General features: G+C 32.7%; 1 protein-coding gene across 1 annotated transcript; it reads left to right on the top strand.

Moving 5' to 3' along the window:
* Positions 1 to 134: 134 nt before the first annotated feature.
* Positions 135 to 2,362, top strand: LOC112716588 (protein CHROMOSOME TRANSMISSION FIDELITY 7). The gene is made up of 5 exons (XM_025768518.3): positions 135 to 605; positions 682 to 777; positions 864 to 932; positions 1,266 to 1,600; positions 2,101 to 2,362. The coding sequence occupies exons 1-5, from the start codon at positions 198 to 200 to the stop codon at positions 2,288 to 2,290; spliced, it is 1,098 nt and encodes a 365-aa protein (XP_025624303.1). The 5' UTR covers positions 135 to 197; the 3' UTR covers positions 2,291 to 2,362.
* The last annotated feature ends 12,857 nt before the right edge of the window (positions 2,363 to 15,219 follow it).

The raw sequence follows: 15,219 nt of genomic DNA, 5'->3' as shown, positions 1-15,219 counted from the left end.
CATTTTATTAATTTTTCACCGGAGAATAAAATTAATCTTCTTTATTCAAAGATACAATACAACGAGCGCGGGAAACAAAAACTGGCAACCTGACTCGAAAATTTGATGGTGGTTTTGGCGGCAAATATGAATCAAAGTGGGTGGCTTCAGATTCAGAACTTAGAAGAGAATGTGCATATTCCATTGCAAGAGAAGAGATGCAGTCTAAAATAAGCGCTTTCTTCAAATCTTCTTCTTCCTCTTCAGCTTCAGCTTCTGCTTCTGTCTCCCATCCCAAACCCCTTCCCCACGACAATGACGATCCTCTCACCACGTGGGAGAACACGAAGCATCACATCTCCATCACTTACACCAAGAGAACGCGCCCCAACCCTAAGGCTGCTTCTTCTTCCTCTTCACCGTCCACCGCCGCCGCCATAACCGGAACAACTGTCGTTAAGAACAAGAAGAGGAGCTACGCCCAGGTTCATCTCGATTTCGGTCAATCCGATTTCCTCTTGCGAACTTGTTCCATCTGCGGCTTCAATTTCACTCCCGGCGACCTCGACGGCGAGAAGTCGCACAACGATTTCCACAAATGCTACACTCAGGGGATCCCTTTCAGAGTAATTTCAATTTCAATTTGTACTTGTGTTCATTCTATTGATGATTTGATTCCTAGTTGGTATGTTTTGTGTTTAGGGTTGGAGCAATGAAAGGGTTCTGACGATGCCAACCCTCAAAACGGATCGAATCGTTTTGGTCTTGGACACTGACCCTCCTGCTCACAGAAACAAGGTACTTTTCGATGTTTCTTATCAACATTTTCACTCTTCTTTGCTGATTTTTGGGTAGCGTAATTGGGATTTTGTTGGTGGTGGCAGGTTGAAGATGTGGTGAGAATGATGGAAATTGAGCTTGGAACTGGATGGATTCTTCATCAACTCTGTAAGGTTGACCAATTCTTACATTCCGTATCATCATTTTTCCCCTTTCTCATAGCTTGAGAAGTAATGTTGAATCTGTTGACAAAAATTGAAAATTTTAAAACGGCTAAAGTTCATTTTAGTAAGTAGATTACTATTGTTACAATTCACCAATTCAAGTGTAATTCATCAAAATCGCACGTGTAACCTATTACTTCTTAGTAGTTCTTACAAACTTATGCCTTTATTTTGCTTCTGTTTGAAATTCTGTTCCTATTGAACAAGTATTGGGGATACTATAATATTGAGTGAATATATCTCAATGATTTGTTCATTGGTGTACACTATGTATTTGTGCAGGTCTATCTGTTCATATCTCAGCAGAGGATTGTAGGGTGTCTAGTTGCTGAACCAATCAAAGAAGCATTTAAAGTGATCTCTTCTTTTACCGGACATTCTGATATTGGAAAGAAAAGGGAAACAAAATCAACCACTCTCCAGTTTGGGAGTATAGTTTTTCAAAGAGAGGTCAAGAAAAGAACAGTTTCAGCGAATAACTCTGATGTGATGGAGCTTGGTGGGGCAATCTTCTGCGAAGACAAGGCAGTTGCAGGTGTTTGTGGCATTCGAGCCGTTTGGGTTACTCCCTCCAACAGGAGAAAACACATTGCAGTCCATATGCTAGATGCAGTGAGGTAAACTTATAATAGTTATATAGTAGGTCTATTTCTCATGTGAAATTAAAGATCATTTGAACCAACTCATGGCAATTCATTAACCAAAAGTTCCAACCTCCAGTACATGCTAATAATGATGGAATAAGCAATACTCCATTTTCTTTTATCTATAACTATGGAAATTTGGCACATTCTTATATCTATGTACCAAATTTTCACAGTAATAGATAAAAGAGAACGGAAAGATTATTATGTTTCCGTACCCTAAAATGAAAAACATGTCACATCTTACAAGTTTTCAATACTACCTTTGTTTAGGAGTGGATATTGCCACTTTATTTTTTATAATGTCACTCTCAATTTGACAAGATTTTATTGTAAACGTTTGTTCTTTTGTATTGAGAGTGATAATATCCTCCCCCTTGGATTTAATCTTGTTTATTCTTAATCTTAAATAAATTGTGCAGCACATTGATTTGTTTTCTTTTGCCAATTTGCCTGTTTTGGATTGATGGCAGGAAAAGCTTCTGCGCTGGCTCTGCACTTGAGCGCACTCAGCTAGCTTTCTCTCAGCCAACCTCATCTGGAAAGGCATTAGCTTCTAGTTACACTGGCACTGGATCATTCTTGGTGTATAAAGCTGATAAAACAGTTGTAGATAGAGAAAAAGGAACCCAACAAACAACCCATACTTTGATTAGTGATTAGTAATTAAAAACTATCTCTATTGTCTGTTTACTTATACTAATTTATGCTATTATCCTTCCATATAATTTTGCTCAATTTTCAATCAGTCATCACTTTTTTTAAGACTAGGTTATCACTGACTTAATTTTGTTATTAGGGAAACTTTTATAAAATATAAAATTTTTAATTTCCAAAATAAATAAAAACAATTATTTTTCAAAATTCAATTTTCTTGTGTTTTTATAAAGTTCACCCATCACATCTATGAACTTGCCTATAAGTTTGGCGAATTTACTTATGTTTTTAGTTTTTACAATTAATTCAATTTTATTTAAATAATTTTAAATTATAAAATTTTTAATATAAATTTTAAATAAATATAATTGGAATTAACAATTTAATTTAATTTAATAAAAATAAATATATTTATACTATTGTACTCGTATGATTAATTATGTTTATTCGATTTTAAAAACTTAATTTTAAATTAAAAAAATAAATACATTCATATTATTTTTAAATTAAAAGAATATATTTCTTTTAAATGATATGAAGATGTTTATTTAAATTTTTTAAAATAATAAGAAAACCTTTATTTAAAAGTTTTTAACGTAAAATTTTTAAGTTAAAAAAATACGAGTTCATTTATTTTTTTAGTTTAAATGAGTTATAGTTCAAATGATATACTCTTTTCATATTATTTTTTTAGTGACTCTTTTTATATTCATTTAAGAAGTAGTATCTTATTTTTGGTAAAAAGAATTAACTCTTAACAAATAATGTGATTTTAAGTTATATTAAAAATTAAAATTTTTTATATTTTACAAAAGAAAAAATTCCTTAAATATATGAAAGATGTAAGTTAGAACTTGGATTTATCGATGGATAAAGAATTAAGTGATGAATGACATAAATTACAAAATTGAATTATTGTACTCTGCAATTCATTTGTCTATCAAAAGTCATGAAAATTCTCAATGAAAGTATGTTGATTGAAGGAATGCGAAAAAATTTAGGGAGAACATTGGGACTACATTCACATAAGAAAACACTTTTAAATTTATGTATATAGAACACATAGATAACAACTTGCACGAACAAGGGATTAAGCAATGGATGACATAAGTTACAAAGTTGGATTATCTGTACTCTGCAATTCATTTGTCTATCGTGAAAATTTCTCAGGTGAGATCACAATTCTAAAAGTGGGGTAATATATATATATATATATATATATATATATATATATATATATATATATATATATATATATTTATAAAAACATGTTAGATCGAAGAAATGCGAAAAGTTTGAGGAGAATACTGTAATTGGATAAAAAAACACTTTAGATTTATGTATATGGAACTAGGGCTGGAAGTTAGTCAAGCCAACTCATGAGTCAGCTCGAGTTCGGCTCGTTAATAGCTCTAAGCTCGTGAGCTGATGAGCCAAATTTGAGCCTGGAATTGAACTCATAAATTAAATAAGTTGAGTTTGAGCTTGGATAAACTCAGTCATTAGCTCGTGAGCTGGCTCGATATATATATATATATATATATATATATATATATATATATCCTATATGCATTTAGTCTATATTTTTAATATTATATATATACATATGAAATAATAATATATAATTATATATATTAATGATCTTAATTATTTAAAATTTTGGGAAGCACTACTGTAAAGATTTGTTTTGTACAGATTAAGTTTTTGTGGTTAAAAATAACTACACATCTATATCAACAGTGACACTAACATTATTAAATAATAATTTGTATGGTTTAAAATGAATATCTATATGTCTCTGTATAAATTTACATCTGTATGCTATAATTCACCTAAAATTTTATATTTATTTATTACATATAATTTTGATGTAGGACATAAATAAAAAATTTATATTTATTGATAGATAAACAATATATAAAATTGTTCTTTTTAAATATTTTTTAAAATATATAAGTTATAATTTATTGATATAAAATTATAGATTTTGTATTTATATTTCTATTATTTGAGCCAGCTCGTGAGCTTTCGGTGAGCCGAGTTTAAGCTTAAGAAATAAGCTCGATTGTTAATGAGTTTAGCCATGAGCCAAGCTTAATTTTGGTGAGCCGAGCTTGAGCTTGGTCTAGTTCGACTCAGCTCAGCTCACTTCCAACCCTGTATGAAATGTATAGACAAGAACTTGAATCTACTAGTGAATAAGGGGGTGGTGAGGATAATGTGACTGGATTCAGATCCAACCAAAAAAACACTTTAGATTTGTATATATGAAATTTATAGATAAAAACTTGGACCTATTGATGAATAACAAGTTGGTGAGATACTCTGACTGAATTCACGTCCAACAAAAAAACACTTTAAATTTATGTATATGGAACATATAGACAAAAACTTTGACCTATTAGTGAATAAGAGCGTGGTGAGAATAGTGTGACTGGATTCACATCCAACCAAAAAAACACTTTAGATTTGTGTATATGTAATGTATAGATAAGAACTTGGACCTATTGGTGAATAAGGGGGTAGTGAGATACTGTGATTGGATTCACATCCAATAAAAAAATATTTAGATTCATAGATTCATGTATACGGAATATATAGACAAGAACTTGGACCTATTAGTGAATAAAGGCGTGGTGATGATAGTATGACGGAATTTACATCCAACCAAAAAAACACTTTAGATTCATGTATATGAAATATATAGATAAGAACTTGGACCTATTAGTGAATAAGAGCGTGGTGAGAATTGTGTGACTGGATTCACATCCAACTAAAAAAACACTATAGATTCGTGTATATGGAATGTATAGATAAGAACTTGGACCTATTAGTGAATAAGGGGATAGTGAGATACTGTGACTGTGACTGAATTCACATCCAATAAAAAAATATTTAGATTCATAGATTCATGTATATGGAATGTATAGACAAGAACTTAGACCTATTAGTGAATAAAGGCGTGGTGAAGATAGTATGACTGGATTCATATCTAACTAAAAAAACACTTTAGATTCATGTATATAAAATATATAGATAAGAACTTAAACCTATTGACGAATAAAGAGATGCTGAGATACTGAGACTGGATTAACATCTAATAAAAAAAACACTTTAGATTCATATATATGAAACATATAGATGAAAATTTGGACTTACTAATGAATAAGGAGTTAAGCAATGAATGACATAAGCTGCAAAGTTAATTATCTATACTCTGTAATTTATTTGTTTATTAAAAAAGCCTCTAAAAATTCTTAGTAAGATTAAAGTTTTAATATATATATATATATATATATATATATATATATATATATATATATATATATATTAATTTATATAAAGATTGTGATATATAAAAGGACGTTCTGAAAGGTTTAGTAGAAGTGACATGATCTGATGTTAATCACCCTTAGGCTTAATAAGGATTAGGATAGGTGTCTAGTTTGTTCTTAGATTAGATTTAAGTAATGGATTGATGGTTTAAACAGCATAGCAAATTGTGAATAATTAAATTGTCAATGCAAAGAAATTGTAAGTTTGGGAATAAACTTGCATATGGTTGGTGCTTGCATTGCAAATACCATAACTATTCAAGAAATTTGGAAGCATACTCAAGAAACAGAAAATTTTCTCTATAACTAAACCTTCTATCGAACTTGTTAAACCTGGCTCAATTTTACTGCACATATATATTTATATACATTAATGTTTATTTTCTATTTTAGTAATTCTGTTTAACCATGGGAAATTATCTTATTTATAAAAGTGGATGAATTATTTATTTATATTTTTTAAATTTTTTTACGTGGTTTAAGCAAATGAGAGGAACGAAACTAAGATTCTAAGAAAAAACAATTAATAATATTAAATAATTATTTTTTTTTATTAATATCAACTAATTGTTAAAAATGATTTTAATTATCTTAAATTATAAAACTTTAAATTATAAATTTGTAATTATAAATATTATAAATATAAATTGACTAATATTATCTCATTATAAATTATTTTTCATGTACTCTGTCATTTCGCAATGTATCGATTGTTGTTACTCCATTCTTTTCTCGTGACTCGCATATAAGGTGACAAAAGGAACTACAATTTCCTAGCATTTTCCCATCATGCCAAATGCTAAGGCCCCAATTTTTACATCAGAGTGAAAGGATATATATATATATATGGTGAGTTCTATGGTGTAGAAAGAAAAAAATTTCTATACCTATAGATATGTGTTGGTTCATTGGAGAGTTTGACAAGTGTTTAAAGGAGGACAAAATCTGTACTCTTTGCAGGAGAAGTACAAGGGCCTTGTTTTTTCTGCAAGTAGTTAGGTCAAAATTTTGATTGACTAATTATACTAATTAAAATTAAATTTAGTAAGATGATAAACCTCACCACAAAATTATTTTTTTATCGATCTTTAACAACTACAATAAAAGGCTTCAGTTTATATATTTTATTTTGTTTGAACTTTGAATCATTTTAATCTTTTAATAAACTAATTTATTATTTTTATTTTTAATCCATATTTATTATTGTTATTACTATTATAGTAAACTTTGTTAAATCCAAATAAATGTTTAATTATTTTGTTAGTTTTTATAATTTTGTAAAATTTTCAATTAGGTCTTTATGTTTTTTTAATTTGGTTTATGCATTAATTTTTTTTAATTAGGTCCTTTTTTCCGTATAGAGACTCAACTAAAAAAACTTTAGAGCAAAGACTCAATTAAAAAAAAATATAAAAACTTAATTAAAAATTTCATAAAATTATAAAAATCAATGGAATAAATAAGCTCCAAATAAAAAATATATTCATTGTGTTATATTGTAAGCCAAAATACAATTGTAATGTATTCCAGAAATATGACTCACATATTACATAATTAGTCATACTAATAATATCCATTTGTAATTAATTTTTTTTTATATTATGAGCAATACATACTTAATGATCTTTTTATTATTAAAATAAAATAAATTACACTAATTTTTGCTAGCATCTAAATTCACTAAATACGTTTAATTAAATTAAAAGTTAACAATAAAAAAATTATTTATTATATTGTTATTTACAATTTTTAAATTTTGTGACGGTAAACATACTTTTAAGACAATTTAATAATATAAAATTTATGACACAAATATTTTTTTTATTAGATATCATACAACCCTTTATTTTTAAACAATATTGCTATATAAAATAATTTACTATATATTTTGTAAATAAAAAATAAATTTAGATTAAATGGTTAATAGCTTAAACTGAGTCGTTATTTTTCGAACAATAATAAAACAGAAATCCAATTTATGATGAGGTCTATTATTATGTCAACATAATTAGTCATAATGAAAATAATTACTCACTTAAATTCTATATAAAAAAGAGAATTTTTTTATATCATTCCTACAAAGAGTATAAACTTTGTCTCCTTCTTTAAACACTTGTCAAATTCTCCAATGAGCCAACACATATCTATAGGTGTAGAAATTTTTTTCTTTCTACACCATAGAACTCACCATATATATATATGTGTGTGTGTGTGAAGATTACATTGTTCTAATCTCTACAAGTTAACTGCTAGCAGCAGCAGCAAATCCACCTTTGTATTCAATCAAAGGAAATTTTCCTAGTTTGAAGACTATAAAAAGTAGTAAAAAAAATTATAACCAAATTGTAGAAAATTCTACTATCAGCCAAAACATATCCACGGAAACGACCCATGAATTAGTAGGGAACGTTTGAAGATTGAATCACTTTTTTTTATTATTATTTGCTCAAATTATTACTAAACTTGACTTTATTATTTATTTAGTTTAAAACCTTATTATTTAACCAGTAGTTAGGGGGTGGCAATGGGGCGGATAGAGGTGTGTTTTTGCTCTATTCGGTCCCGTCTCATCCTACAAAAATCCGCATCGAACTCGCTCTGCGGGTAATAAAATGTTAAATCCTAACCCGCTCTTGCAGGTACCTACTCCGCTCCTACTCGCCCATATAATTATTAAATTCAATAAATAAAATTAAATTTTAAAAATTATATAACCATTATTTACATACATAATATAAATTAAAGTAAAAATTTAAATATGATACAATATTATTAATCATTTTACTAATTATTTTATATATATTATATATATCGGGGAGGGTAGGGACGGGTTTAACATAAACTCGATCCCGTCCTGCCCCCCTCCAAGAACTCGTTCCGCTAAAATCCGTTCTGGTGCGGGAGCAGGTAATTATTCGCCCTGAACAGATAGAGACGGAATGGGTATCTACAGATTCGGATAGTGTTGCCAATCCTACTAGCTAGTAGTCTAGTAGTGATCAGGGTGTGTGGATAATACGCATGAAATTCTAATTTTTAATATTATTACTATTACTGTTAGTGTTATTGTATGAAAAAACAAAATTAACTTTTTGTATATACTATCAATTAACATCCCATTGTATTTTATGTATGAAATTTGAGATAATTTTAATACGAATTCAATAGATTTAATAACATAACGTACGACATTATGAGTAATCCCACAAAATTAAAATATTTTAATAACACGTGACCTTCAAAATTAAGTGTTAGACCACACAAAAATTAATTATAATTTATTCTTTGATGCAAATCTAAGATTAATGTAGGAGGTGCATGATTCTCTGTGTGTTTATATTTAATTTTAATATCCTTTTCAAAGGGCCTCTATAAACATGTGTTAGCATTAGCAAGATTGATTGGAGACAAATACTTTTCGTCTAAATTAGAATCCCATTCAATTATTTTGTTGAGAGTAAAATTCACTATGTCAATGTACCTCTTTCTGTGGAAATCTTATATCTTATAATATGATTTTAAATTCTACGCGGTTAAATTTACAAAGGTTCTATTTGAATGCCACATAAGTTTAACTTTTAAGAATAGGGGTGTAAAAATAATCATTTTTATCTATATTGAAGAGCTTAATTAAAATTTCGTTTTAAAAAAATATTATATTAACTTTACATACAAATACACACTTATATTGAGTTGATGGTTAATTTTTTTTCATATAAATTTAGGAGTTTGTTTTATATTCAATTTACATCTCCTTTCTCGTATTGCTTTTGATAAATTATTATTATTATTATTATTATTATTATTATTATTATTATTATTATTATTATTATTAACCTTTCCAAATATATAAAACTGTATCAATTCTATTATGTCTATATATTTTATAATAAATATTGTTTTTATATCATATTTTTTTAATAATTAAATACAAATTTTTTATGTTATTAATTAAAAAAATAATTTAAATATATAATTAATTAATAACAACGTAATTTTATACTACTTCCAAGTTTTAAAATATGAATAGTGTTTTTTTTAAATACTAATGTCAATCAAGAGTTAAAGAAAAGGTAATTTATTCATAATAAATAAATAACAAAAACTCACCTAGATTTATTTCTTTACGATATTAATAACTAAGAATCATTATATAATTTAATAAATTTAGCTAAATTATTATCTAATTATATGGTTTTTTTGAGTAATTATACGATAAAAGATACGTATTTTTTACCTAAATAAATAGATGATCCCATGGGAAGCCCAGCAGCCCACAAAAAAATTCGGTTTTGCCTTTTTCCTTGACCCCCAAGTCACCAATTCAGTCTCCACATACTTCCAATTCCAATGTTACCCCTCACCGCCATTCTGAAATTACCAAACTGCCACGGCACATTCTTTTACCCCATATTTATTTATACGTTTTATTCTTTTATATATATTCGATTAGTTCAGAACCCTCTAATTCCCCCCACATCTTCACTCCTTCAATCATTCCTCTCGCGTCGTCGTCACTTCAATTTTCATCCCAAAACACAATGTTCGACAGCGAAGGTGCCCCCATCTCCGTCGTCTACTTCGACGGCGACACCGAGTCCACCCTCGGCCAATTCACCGTCGACGCTTCCTTCAACTTCAACAAGTTCCTCTCCTTCCTCAGCCAGAAGATCGGAATGTCCCCACACCACTTCTCCGTCTATCTCGCTACCTTCGGCACCAGTCGCAAAATCCCAATCACCGCAAAGGTTAACGTCGCCGCCATAGTCGCCGCCGAAAGATCCGCGGCCGCCTCATCCTTCTTCTACGTCAAGCGATCCCGGCGTCCAAAGCGGAACCGGACACGCAACAAAGGCTCCCGCAACGGCAGCGCCAACAACATCATCAATCACAACATCTCGTCGCCGGCGAACGTGGTTCTCCTTCGCCGGAACAACGTCGTTCCGTACGCCGGCGCGGGGGTTTCGGTTTTGAGTCGAGTGGAGTACGAGAAACGGTTGATGGAGTTACAGATGGAGAAGGAGAGGTTCGTGTGGAAGATGGCCACTGGCAGCGGTGCGGCTTGCAAGCACTGTTCGGCGGGAATGGATAGCGGTTTTCATTGGTGCGTTTATGATGCGGTGACAGTTGGGTTTAGGTCACCGGCTGGTCCGGTTGCCCGTCCCGTAAGGGGTTCCGGGTAAGAATGACGTGTTTTAAACTTCAAATTTCTCTTTATGCCTCTCGGTGGTGGTGACTCGTATGGTATGGTGTGAATATTAGTTGAGCATAGATGGAAAAAGCTCGGGGGCTTTTTCGGAAACTAAGAAAAAAGCGATAGTTATCGGATGCGGTGTGGTTTACTATAGCAAACGGAAGGTGTAACTTCCACACTGCTTTTTTTGACATTGATTATACAATTAATTAATAATTAGGTGAACATTAGTCTATAGTTTTGATAATTGGTTATACACTTTGGGCGTAGGACGATGGTTTTTGTGACCTTGCTTGGAGAGAGGGTGCTTTCTGTTATTTGATCAATTTTCTTTTCTTTCTTTTTTGTTTTGTTTGAGGTGGGAAAATTGGTCGTTATGGTTTATGATGGGAAAGGATTATTATGAGTTGTAACAGAATGGTGGGCGTGGGACAGCAAGGGCTGCTTTTTTATATCATTCTTCTAAGTTGAGATGGTGATTTCAATCTCTAGGTTGAAGGCAAATCCAGCAATAATATTTAAGAAAAAGATGCTGCTTTTTCCCCCTTTTGGGGTTTTTTAAATTTATATTGTTTTCTTGCGTTTAACGTTTCATAAATTGTTAGTTGAAGATTTCCTGTGTGTTCTCCATCGTTTGGCTATTGAATGTGTGTCCGTTAGTATGTCCAACTCGCTGACATAATGGATAATGGATTAGTCAGGTTGTTAAATCTCATTTAGCATAAAAACGTTAAAAAAAAGGTAGATGAAGAGTTTAGGAAAACAAATTCTCTTGATTGAAATACCAATGTGCGAAGTTGCGGAAATAAAAGTGAGAGGAAGAGAGAATCTATATGCTTGAAAAAAATAATTAGAAAATATTTTTTTAACAAGTAACAAATGAATTTTATATTGTGGTGAGAATATTTAGATGCATATTTAGAACGAAAAATTGAAAAAAAAAATCACATCTTAAAAATGTATATTTAATATTTGTTGATTTTTAACATTTTTTATTTTTTGATAATTTATTTATTCGTTTAATTATCTTTTCGGTACAGTAAATTTCTAAAACCCTTGGTCCAATACTCCAATTCCAAGAGAGCACTGGTGTCATTAGCAGTTAATTGCTTGGTGCATATCCGTCATTATCTCTAGTTATCTACCACTAATATAACTAGCTAGCGGCAATAGCACCAAGCAGGCAAGCACTACTAATATGTGGTGGCTTTTTGAAGTGTATATCTAGCGATTTAGCTAGGCTTTGCAAAACCTAATAAGACTGAACTACTTTTCACTTTTACCTTGTCTTGCGATATATAAAATCCTATGCTTCAATTAATTAATTATATAAAATTATTGCAGCCCCTTCAAATGAGTTTCTATGATGCATTTTGCACATTGCTGTAATGCATAGAAAGATCTAGATTCATCTGGATAAATCTACAACTACAAGTAAAAGAGAAATATAGTGCAACAAAAGTCTAGCTAACAAATCTAGAGAAGTCAAATGATTAAACATATGTAACCACCATGTTATGAAGTATGAACTATGAAGCAGTATTTTTTTTTTTTTGGACATGGCCATGGGCCTGAAGAACAAACTTGGCCTAGATCCAGAACCCGAACCCGCTCATCTTACCCACTCCCAGGCCCGACCAAACCCAGAACCCTAAGCAACGTCACCCTCTTCATCGTTCCGATGAGTGCGTCTTCGCTTCTCCTACGTCACAGCGCCTCCCTGTGAAAATTACGATGCTGCTGCGGGCCGTCCAGAGTTATATCTCCAGCTTCGATTCTCTCGCCAATCATTGTGTGTGTCCCATCTTCATCCGGCGCGAGTTCTCCTCCTCGTTGAAGCTCCCCCTGCTGCCGTTGAGCACGTCCTAAGTTTGCTGAATTCTCAACCGCGTTGTGACCATTGCTGCACTTGTGCTGAGAGAGCATCTGCCCAATATGAAATGAGTCTTCGTTCCCTTTGTTGTGGCTATTTGTGTTATTGAACGTGTCTCTGCTGGTGGGTTTCGTTTGCCGAGTTGAAACCGGGTTGTGAAGTCGCCGATTCCCTTGAGTTGCATGGCTGTTCCAGGTTTCCCTTTCCACCCGCCCAGGTAATCCTTCGTCTCTTTGATTTCCTTGAAGGTTGGTTGAACTTGAAACCTGATTGTCTTGAATTCGATTGCGTTGATTGTTCTGAAGAATTGCGAATCCTGCCTCTGTTCTGATAATATTCATGATCTGTACAGGCGGAGTAAATGTCCATTGCCTCTGTAGCTGATTTACTGTTGCCATCGCTGCCAGTTGGTGAGCTAAGGTGTTGCCTTCTCGTGGAGTCCAAGTAGCTCCCACATCCGGCGCCTCTTCCAGCAGTTGCAGAATGTCCCTGATAATTGCGTCTGCTTCAGCTAATGGTGTTCTTGCCTTGATCGCTTGAACCAAAGGTAAACAATCTGATTCAATTATGCAGTTCCTTATCTGTAAATTTTTTGTGAGAATAAGAGCTTCTCTGTATGCTTGTGCTTCAGCTGCTAAAGCTGATATTGATTTGAATTTTGATGAAGCTCCGGTTATGATTTTGCCTTGCCAGTCCCTGAACACTGCTGCTGTTGTTGCGATTCCTGTCTCCCTTTGAAAAGCCGCGTCTATGTTTACTTTTATCTTGTTGCGGGGTGGAGGCCTCCAGGTAATCCTCCGCTTCTCTCCATTCCTATCTGCCATAGCTTTAATGTCTTTGTTGAGATCTTTTGTTGCATTATGATATTCTGTTGCAATCTGTTCTGAATGAATTATTGTATTTTGTGGATTGAGTTTCTTTTGCTGGAATATGTACTGGTTCTTAGCTTTCCAAATGCACCAACAAACACATCCTAATTTGCACAAAATTTTGTCTTGTTCACCTCCTGCCAGTTTCTTAATTTTGTCAGTTGTGTTTATCAACCATTTTTCAAAAGATTTGACCTCATAAGCCGTAGGCACGATTTGAATACTAGATCCAAACCATACCGCTCTCGTCCACGGGCATAATAGCAACACATGTTCAATTGTCTCATCTTGTTCATGACATATGCTGCACTTGGGAGTGAGAGCACTTTTGCGCTGATATAAATTCGCGTTCACTGGCAGAATTCCATGTGCTGCTTTCCAAAGAAACATTTTAACCTTCTCCGGTACCGGTAATCTCCAAATCCTCTCCCATATCTCCTTCGAATTCTAACTTGTTGAAGCTTTGCCTAGTGTTGTGACTTCCATTGTATCCTTCTCCTCCTTCGCTGCCTGATATCCTGATTTGACTGAATATTGTCCGTCATTCCTATACGGCCAAACCAAATGATCCTTCTTGTTGATCAAACTAATGGGCGTTCTTGTTATCAGCTCAGTCTCATTTCCATGAAAAATTTTTCGAATTTTGTCTAAATCCCATCCCTCGCCCTCTCTTATTAGCTCGTTCACTTTCCTCAACTTGTCTATTCCTACCACCCAATTATCTTTCCAGATATCTATCCCTGCTCCATTTCCTACACTCCACCTTCCTTCTGAGAAAATCTCTACCCTCTAACATACTCCTCCAAATCCATGATGCGTTGCCTCCTCTTCCAGCTTCCCATAGGCTACAATTTGGATAGTATATGGCCTTTAGAATCCGAGCCCATATTGCATCTTCCTCCTTTACCAGTCTCCAAGCTTGCTTAGCCAAGAGTGCTATGTTTTGGCATTCAAAATCTTTAAATCCTAAGCCTCCATTTAATTTGCTCCTGGTCATCTTTGTCCAGCTCTTCCAGTGTATGCTTCTTTCCTTATCGTTCTTTGTCCACCAGAAATTTGCAATTATTGATTCAATTTTCCTGCAAAAAGACTTTGGAAATTTGATGATGTTCATGGCATAGACCGGAATCGCATGTATAACTGCCTTTATCAGAACCTCCTTTCCCGCTTGATTTAAGAGTTTCTCCTTCCATCCTTGCATTTTATCTAGTATTTTTTCTTGAATCCACTCTAGTGCTTTGTTCTTGGATCTCCCCCATGTGGCTGGTAATCCTAGGTATTTTCCTGGCTCTTCCCATGACGCTATTCCGGTGATTTCTTCAATATTAACTCTCCTCTGAATCGATACTTGGCTTCCAAAGATCAGTCCAGATTTTTCTGTATTTATTCTCTGTCCTGATGCCTCTGTGTATTTGTTTATGATCTGAATTAGTTGATAAATCTCCTCTTCTTGCGCACCTGCAAAAATGATACAATCATCAGCGAATAGCAAATGGGTTATAACTGGTGCAGTTGGAGCTAATTTTATTCCTGAAATCAGGTTATCCTTCAATGCCCTTTCCATGAGAATAGTAAAACTTTCCGCTGCTAAGATAAAGAGATATGGCGATAGCGGATCTCCCTGTCTAAGTCCCCTTTGAGGGTGGATCTTGGCCGATAATTTT

This window comes from Arachis hypogaea, chromosome 10 (assembly GCF_003086295.3).
Source record: "Arachis hypogaea cultivar Tifrunner chromosome 10, arahy.Tifrunner.gnm2.J5K5, whole genome shotgun sequence".
NCBI classification, from domain to species: domain Eukaryota; kingdom Viridiplantae; phylum Streptophyta; class Magnoliopsida; order Fabales; family Fabaceae; genus Arachis; species Arachis hypogaea.
This window is presented reverse-complemented; position numbering and strand designations above follow the sequence as displayed.